The following is an 8,779-nucleotide window of genomic DNA, read 5'->3' as shown; positions in this document are numbered from 1 at the left end:
CTAGGATTTAAAATTTAGAATTAAAGGGTTTTGTACTTATTTGGTCTATGTTGTGTTATGGATAATATGCTATGGATAAAGATCTAACCAAATTTATGTATGTATATTTTGTATGAATAAACACAAGTAACTATCTATTAACAATACTGCAATTGATTATCCACTTATAATTGAACAAATGTTCAACGACTGATGGATACTGTATAATCTAAAAATTCATAAAAAATATAGCAATATGTATCTTAAAATGTAGAAAATATATAATCATAATATATTTTATATAAATAAATAGAAAATTTGTTTTATGATAACAAATAAATATATTTTACTTTTTTAAAATGTTAACAACAAAAAAAGAAGAGAAAAAGAGAGAAAAGAATGAGAGAAAGAGAGGTAAGTTGTTAGTAAGGGCAAAAATGTAAAAGAAAAGTGGACACATAAGCAAAAAACTTGGGAAAGTATACTATGAATGGAAAGTGGGTTTTTGTGACAATACTTTAGGAGAAAGTGGGTTTTCATGACATTTGCCCTATATATATATAGTACAGGGTATGAGACATATGATTAACGAATGAAAAAAAGTATAATTCAACTTTTCCTTTCAGCTACTCCTCACTTTCTCACTGCAATTGAGATTTGAGAAGATTAATATAACCTCAACACGTGTGCATACAAACCTCAACAACAGAAGTATGTTGTTAAAAGAATACATCTAATCTTACTGAATGTAGCTTGGTCATCACTGTTTGAATCTAATCTAGCACACAAATCAAAACATATAAAGTACTTTAATATACTTACGGGAACCATTACGCTAAGGCCTGCCTAGTCGTACGCACTTTCATTTATAAATTACTTATTATTAGTAAACTAAGGAAAACTTTACATATATATAATATATTTATATATATTTAAAACAAATGACGTACAACAATCCAAACCTTTGGCACTGGACACATACTTTGTTACTCGATATCATAACTATCTAAATTATACTTTGTAAGTGTGCGGTTGTGCAGTTTCACACAAGTTCATAGATGCCAAATCACATCTCATCCCGCAACATCAACATGTTTTTCATCTTATGGCCACATAGGCGCAGTATTCATGAATCTTGGCCAAATCGGGTGATCGAGAGCGTCACTTCGGTAATCCTCAGAAAATGGGTTTCAAAAAATATTTTAATATAATATTATTTAATTTAAATTTTGTTTGTTGGAAAAAATCAACATATGTTTCTTTCTTCCCAACTTTTTATAATTTTTATATTTTTTATTGTTTTTATAACCGTTTCAGAATATCAGAGTCGAAATAAACAAACACAGTTTTTTTTTTTTTTTTTTTTTTTTTTTTTTTTTTTTTTTTTTTTTTTTTTTTTTNGGAAAAAATTTCGTATCATGATATCAACACAAATGTTACAACGTATGATTTGATGAAATGATTTAAATACACAAAAGCCTCCAATGTCTCTATGATACAGAAATAAAAGAGACGATAGACCATCCTCCAACTAATCAACCATTACCAATCTAAGAACTCATATCATATCCACTCGCCAAGAAACTATACCACAAACGAAAACGAGAAGATGATTTGAAGAAAGATATTATAGAAAAAGCAGCAGACGGAATGGAAATGAAAGAGAGGACACTAAAGCCCGAACAAATTAACTCTACAATTCACTACTAACCACCACCAAAACTGACTTCTCTAACCTTTCAACATCTCAATTTACACACCCCCTGCTATCTCCAAACCTCATCGTTTCTCGTCTATCGCTCATCTTTTTCTGTACACATGAGGAACACCAGGAGGCAGATGTTACAAGTGTTTCGGGAGTGGGATGTATATGCACGAGTGCCTCTTTGTCTGCCTCACATCCAAGCCAGAGAACCTCCTCGGTCATTTGCATTTTGTGGTCGTCCTCTGGTTGGCGTCGCTGGCCTATTTGCGTTCAGCTCCTGCAAATAAAAAAATTGCTATGCTAAGTGCCATTTTATTCAAGTCAAACTATGGACTAAGATCCAGTAATGAAGTGAAGCGATGGGAACCTGCATCCATGTGTCTTCTATATGTCTTTCTGGTGAAGTTTCAGGCGATGAAAGTGCTGGAGGTAAAGGATGAATGAGCTTAGGAACCACTACAAGATCTCTCCCTAATACCAAGATTGCCCCAGCATTATTCGCAGTACCTGAGGTTATTTAAGAATATTAATTAAGCAAAATATTTCAATCTAATCAGGTTATGGCACTAGCTAGTGAGTCCATGCACATACCACAATAGTTTGTAGCGGAAAAGAGTGTTATCAAATGCCCCTGGGCAAAACGCTCAAATCCATCCATCACGCATTCATGTGCACGTACAATCAACTGAAGATCATTGTTGTTGCAGAACTCCATGACACGGTCAGGCTGCAATTACAGCAAAGTCTTAGTAAATATGAAATACAAAAGCAAGCAACACTTTTCCATATATAAGTTATTGTGAGCAAACTAGATTATATTCCTCGGTTTCAAGGAAAAAGTATATATCATATATGCCCAGATTTATATCCGAGAACAAGTCTAATAATTAAGTAATAATGAAAATTCAGAAAACGTTACAAATGATAAATATTACTCACCCCAAAAGTCACCAATCCAGGGCCCCTAGCATTCGGCCTTAAACCTTCGACACTGTCATTTTCAGTCGGATCCGACCTAAAGAATTCCAAATTAACATACTCGTCAGACTTGGAACAAAAAGATAACCCGAACAACATGTAGGAGATACGGACTGACCATAATAAATCCATGAGCACAATGGAGCCAGCTTCCATTGTAATTGGACGTTGAATATTTTCTATCTGTTCCACATGATTTATTGAACGACCAATACCCCCATGCATACAGATAATTTTCTTTTCGATAGATGCAGCCAGAGGTAGCCAATTGAATAAACGATTTATTCTGTGCCACACCCAGATTCCATCACGTTCACCCTGAAAAGCAACCAAGACATGAGACGGCTATACATAGAAACAAAAGATTTAGAAGCAGAATATTACCATTCGCTCAATACACTCTATTCGGAAGCCAAAAAGCGCATTAATATCCGCAGCTTCATGGTTTCCCCGTATTAAGTGTACGTTATGCTGGTACTCAACCTGCAGTACCGAATATAGAAACCTCAAACCCTCAATAATCAAGCAACTAGAACACCTCCATTAAGTCAAAACTAATATACGTTTATAACTACCTTTAATGCAAGCAGAAGGGAGATTGTTTCTAGACTATGTTGACCCCGATCAACATAGTCCCCTAGGAAGAGGTAATCAATGTATCTGACAATAATACAACAGAATCAGTAATACCCAGCAAAAATAGAGTAGCCTAATGATGTCAGAATTTGTAACGGTGCACTTACGATATGTCTCCAGCTGTAGATGGTGAACCATATTCATCAAAAAGGCGCATAAGATCCCCAAACTGTCCATGCAGATCACCAAATATTTTGATAGGTGCTTTAAGCTGTAAAACAGTTGGTTCACTTGCGAAGATACGTTCTGCACTATCACAAAGATCAGCTATTTCATTGCAATCTAGGAAGAACTGGCGTCGAACAGGAGGCTTCCACCCACGGGGCTTCAGAAGATGAGCTATAACCTATTAAGCCATAGTTAGGTCATAGTTTCGTTATAACTCCAAAAATAGACACCTGGCCAAATCACTAAGTGAACCCAATTGAACAAAACAGAGGATGCAAAGGAATCTTCACCAATGAGTTACCATGCAAACCAGGAAATAGTATACCTTTAAAATACCATTTTATGGTACTTTTGATTTATATCACAGCAACCAAGCGATTATCCAATGCCACAGAAAGTATTACTGTACATATTTTTCCACAAGTAGGATCACAACAATTTAAAGCCCTTTATGCGGTCAAGCAAAATCTTTACCTTCTTTGGAACACTATTGATTGACATTTGTCGATCTAATAGTTTCCTTGCTGCTGTTGCACTTTCCGGTGTCCCATAACTGACACGCCGTCCCTCATTTTCAAATTGATCAATGGATAGCTGTCTGACCATTCCACCCAAGGCCCCACCAGTTTCTGCAGCAACCACCACCTAATAAAAAAGTGCCAGAATCATTATCAACCAAACAGCATTAGTGGTGAGAATCTGGGATAAGAAATACTAGTAAATGAAGAACATGGTGTTCGAAGTACATTGCAGGACTTGATATTTTATTCAATACAATAAGTGTGACACTCACGGCTCTATGATGAAGACGAATCCCTGCAGGACTAACACTCATTGATCCCATAGAATCTGGCTTGATTAGTGAAAATGAAGGTTTCCCACTAGGTGTAGCCTCTGCACCACAATCCCTATCTGAGAGTTCAACTTCACCATTGACTTGTCGTGCCTTGGCAGCAGCCAACGTTGCACTGATCGCCTCAGCTTCCGCTGCCGATGCTTCAACAAGATACTCCACACCTTTATTTGTTCTCCTACAAAGTTGTGTTGGATGGGTGTCACTAAATTCATCATTGTGTTAACAATAAAGCAAAAGATAGATCATTATTAAAGGAAGTTAGCTAACCGAGTTCCTGGAAGTAACGCATTTTCAGAGCTTATATCCGTATGCATATCACCATTTACAGGGGGTGCAACAGGACTTCCCAGCACAACAGCGCCATCGGCGGCTGACTCCGATAACTCCCTGTTCCTTTCATCTGAAAAACCATACCTTCCAGGTAATCGACCTGGTGGCGAATTTGTTGCCGCAGCTGCAGCAGCATGAGAAGCAGCATATGTTGTTTCCGCAGCAGCAAGATCTTCAGCAACCAATAAGTCATCGAGTAACACCCCTAAAATATCAACAATGTATATAAATAAGTTGCGAACCCATAATTTCTAAAACACATTAAAAGAGGGAGAGAACTATTTCTTTAAGAATGTAGGAATTTGCTATAATTGATATTTCTGTGATAGTCTCTCAGATTCTAACGAAAAATAATACCTAGTTAAGAAAGTGTAGTTTTACAGTATCACTTATGCCACATTTACGGAACATTCCAACCATATATATTGGTTCATCACCATTGAGAAGCATGCACAAGAAACTGTGAAATCTAAACAACGGTGGTCTGTATCATAGCATCATAGGTACATTAACAAAGTTCTGCCAAGATTTTCTGTTTACCTCCACGTAAACCACCGTAGATAAATATCAAATCACCAACTGCAGCAGCAGCATGCCTACAACGCCTAGTAAGTTCAACAGAAGCATCACCACCAGCTGCATCGGCACTGTACCTGCCAGTTCTAGGAGTAGTAACAACTGATTTCGTATCACACCAAACACCTGCTGCAGTATCCAATACTGTACAAAGACAAGATGATATAATCAAAGAACCGTGGATGAACTCAATGCACGTTGAGTACAAAATCATTATATATAGCTCTCGTCTATACATGAGACACATTTCAACAATGGCCAACAGAACTCTTAAGAGAGTATTTCCTCAATGAAAATTCAACAGCATAGACATCAGATTGTTTCCTAACCTGCAACACTGGATGAGTCTTCAACCATGCGTCCACCTCCAAGTGCCCCACCGGACACATGAAGTCTTGCATTTACAAAGACCTAAATAATCCATCAAACGATTTAATTAATCTGGTGAGGACAGAAAAGAGAACCAAAGAGAAAGAAGCATCCCATACTGCAGCATGCTGATATCTAGAAGACGGTGAGACACCAGGGGCTATGGCCCATTCCCAACGTCCATCTCTGTGCTTCGCAAGTCCATATGCACTGGCCAGAGGCTATCAATTTAAATGTAGAAAAAAATATTAATCCCCCCAATCAAGCATTCAAGATAAGGGCAGTCCATTGAGTTTCAAATTTCACTTTACGCAGACTTGACAACTTTTCAAGATCATGTATAAACAGATAACTGAAACGCAAACTCTTAACTAAATTACTTAGCAGAGAAGAGGTACATCTCCGTCTGCTCTGGAACATAAAATGAAGATTGTTCATTGCATGATTAATAAAAATTTTAGCTGAGAAATTTTATAGTTTGCACCATTAATAATTTTTTAATTTGCTCCGTGACAAAACTCAACCTCCATAAAAATGACTAAATCTCACGGTCCCTTTTCTATCTCACAATAAAGCAAAAGTGGATAATCTATGTCATGCCTCTATAAGTGGCTCAGTGTCTAGTTTCAAAGAAATAATTGGGCAAAACTGTAACAAATCTCTGCACTTACCACACTGTTTGCATCCCTTCCACCACATAGGAGAAGAAGACCATCGGAACGCGCGCTTGCAGTTGCATACCTAGTTACAGCGTACAAATAGAAAAGAAAAAGAACAATATTAGTCCAGTGCAAAGCACAAAATCATAAAGGAATGTAATCAAACTTACATGCAGGGAGGTGGACCTTCCCCTTCTGGTTCCAGCTTACGCCATTCATAAGGCTTGGCAGCAGTATCCAAGGCCCATACATCAGCGAGTGGGCGTTTTCCTGGTAGTTTAAAATGGAGTTCAGAAGGGGAGAGCTTTAATAAGAATATGATGCTCTTTCAAAAAACAGTGAGAATAAGCTAACGTGGAAAACTGCTTACCATCATTTCCACCAATTGCCATGAGATACCTTTGTCCCACAAGTGCCATGACATGTCCATAACGCGGTCCTGGTCCAGGACCCTGAACAACAACCCTGGATAGAGAACATAATCTATATCAAGACAGAAACTAGTAAAATGAATTTTAAACCGAGATACTGGTGGCAGGTTTATTTTCAAACCTGTGCCATCGAGGCCGTTGTTGAGTGAGATCAAGAACATGAAGGTCTTCAGCCGATAAACCAGCAGGACCAATTCCACCCTGCACACAGAGAAAATTTAGAGGAACTTTCATAGCTGAGTGAAAATGCTCATCTTAGATTGATAAGCTTACATCATACATATAATTTAATAGCATTATTTTAACTCCTACCTGAATAACTACCATGGTCCCGACTGCAGTTGCAACATGTGCGGCCCTCGGGGTTGGTGGTTCTCCAAAGGGTGTAAGCCTGCAGCCACACTTCATTTAAGTAACTGGTATCCAGAAATTCTATAAAGGCCAGGATATCATGCAGTTTTCATAATTAGGATAAAAATACACATTGTATGCTCACCTAGTCCACTTATTAGAAAGTACATCATAACAATGAACATCGGCAGTTGCACCCGCTAGCCCTGCACAGCAACGAACACCCTAATTACTTAATACAACCAGCAAGTCTAGGAACCTTCAGAATAAAACAAGAGCTAGAACAAAGAATATATCAGCAAATTAACAGAATTAGTGATCTAATTTTCCACAGCTACTACACCAAGCTATTGACCCAACTGATTCCACATGAAATGGGATTCAAAGCAATAAAAGTTGAGAAAACACTTTTACCTGCCAACTAAATTAACAGAGTATGAAGCTTTTAGAACCAAATTTCTAAAGTGAGACGAACTCAAAAGTATTGCAAGCAAATAACCAGTGTAGATCTCAGTAACCGCTAAACCTTGAGAAGGTTACGAGAGCCTCTATCAGAAAAATTAAAACTTGAGAAACTAGTAAACTTTTTCAATCATTCAGGAGAGAACCTTGAGAGTAAGGAACTAAACCTACAACCTTTTGAGATGTGAATAGAGAAAGAACTACGACAAAATGTAGAGCGGAGACAACTCAAAACAAGAAATAAACAAGTGAGGGCAAAGGAGAAGAAGGAAAACGTACGAATGCCAGCACTTCCAGCAGAAGTAGGAGTTCCGGTGCCACCACCACCAGAATTACCCTCAAGAGCCGTCGCACCACCAAACAAAACAAGACGAGGACCAATATAACCAGGCGTTCCTTCATCACCAACAGCAGGGACAGCGGTCAACGTGTGACCACACCTAGGACCAGGACCATCCTCTTTTTTATCCATCAAAGCATCAACCACCGAATACGTAGGTGCACACCTAGGACCAACCACTTGCGCCTGGAGCTGCTCTTGTCCCACAACCGGAGCAGATTGAGAACTAGTCGGATTAGGATCCGAAGACGGAGGAAGCGCTGGCACCGATCCGCCTTGGGGAGATGGTGATTGGTCGTTCATCTGCGGAGAAGGAGGAGACGTTTCTCTCTCCATAGGGGAAGGAGATTGGCCTCCATCAAGGCTCTGAAACTCTCGATCTTGATCGTTGTCAGCCACCATAGACGAATCATCATCCATTATTATCAAAACTTACAGCTTCTTTAAAAAAAAAAACCCTAACTAAGACCGATCCAGCCTCAAAATATCAGAGAAAAGCAAATCTCCTGATCAACATCTCTGATGTGAACTTCCCGCTTTCCGAGAAAAATTCCGGTAAAAAAAATCGAAACCCTAGGTTTCCTTTCACGGGTCGGTCAGATCCTTATGAGCGAGCTTTTGCTTTGTTTTACAACAGAGACAGTTATTTTTTTTTATTTTTTCTTCCCAAAGAGAAGAAAGAAATTAAAAACGAAGAAGCGAAGCAGACATTCACAAAAATTAGGAAAACGAATTTTTTTTTTTTTTTGGGTTATCCCAAAAGTTTCTCTCTCCTCTTTCTGTATAGTAGTAGTACAACAAAAGCCTAATCAGCAGCCGTAGCATCAACAAAGGAGGTCAAGGACGCGAAAAGAACGAGCGAAGAGAGATGAGACACGAACCAAACTCTACACCAAACGTACGAACCCCTCCACTCTATTTTATTTCAGGTATAAAAGG

The 8,779-nt window shown here is 38.3% G+C and overlaps 1 protein-coding gene across 1 annotated transcript; it reads right to left on the bottom strand.

Moving 5' to 3' along the window:
- Positions 1,404 to 8,609, bottom strand: LOC104766624 (serine/threonine-protein phosphatase BSL2). The gene is made up of 21 exons (XM_010490542.2): positions 7,780 to 8,609; positions 7,184 to 7,244; positions 7,000 to 7,078; positions 6,809 to 6,888; positions 6,627 to 6,721; positions 6,427 to 6,526; positions 6,269 to 6,338; positions 5,717 to 5,818; positions 5,558 to 5,639; positions 5,193 to 5,372; positions 4,590 to 4,857; positions 4,260 to 4,497; positions 3,941 to 4,111; positions 3,406 to 3,644; positions 3,238 to 3,322; positions 3,047 to 3,145; positions 2,781 to 2,980; positions 2,624 to 2,699; positions 2,276 to 2,411; positions 2,052 to 2,191; positions 1,404 to 1,961 (listed from the first exon to the last, which is right to left on the bottom strand). The coding sequence occupies exons 1-21, from the start codon at positions 8,258 to 8,260 to the stop codon at positions 1,875 to 1,877; spliced, it is 3,069 nt and encodes a 1,022-aa protein (XP_010488844.1). The 5' UTR covers positions 8,261 to 8,609; the 3' UTR covers positions 1,404 to 1,874.

This window comes from Camelina sativa, chromosome 3 (genome assembly GCF_000633955.1).
Source record: "Camelina sativa cultivar DH55 chromosome 3, Cs, whole genome shotgun sequence".
Taxonomy (NCBI): domain Eukaryota; kingdom Viridiplantae; phylum Streptophyta; class Magnoliopsida; order Brassicales; family Brassicaceae; genus Camelina; species Camelina sativa.
This window is presented reverse-complemented; position numbering and strand designations above follow the sequence as displayed.

Bases quoted from the DNA above. Each gene is read 5' to 3' on its own strand.
- LOC104766624 (XM_010490542.2), bottom strand. From the start codon at position 8,260: ATGGATGATGATTCGTCTATGGTGGCTGACAACGATCAAGATCGAGAG. The intron at 6,889-6,999 runs GTAGGAGTTAAA...CTCTGTGTGCAG, and splicing joins GGACCATGGTAGTTATTCAG to GGTGGAATTGGTCCTGCTGG. The intron at 2,700-2,780 runs GTCAGTCCGTAT...GGAATTCTTTAG, and splicing joins GTGCTCATGGATTTATTATG to GTCGGATCCGACTGAAAATG.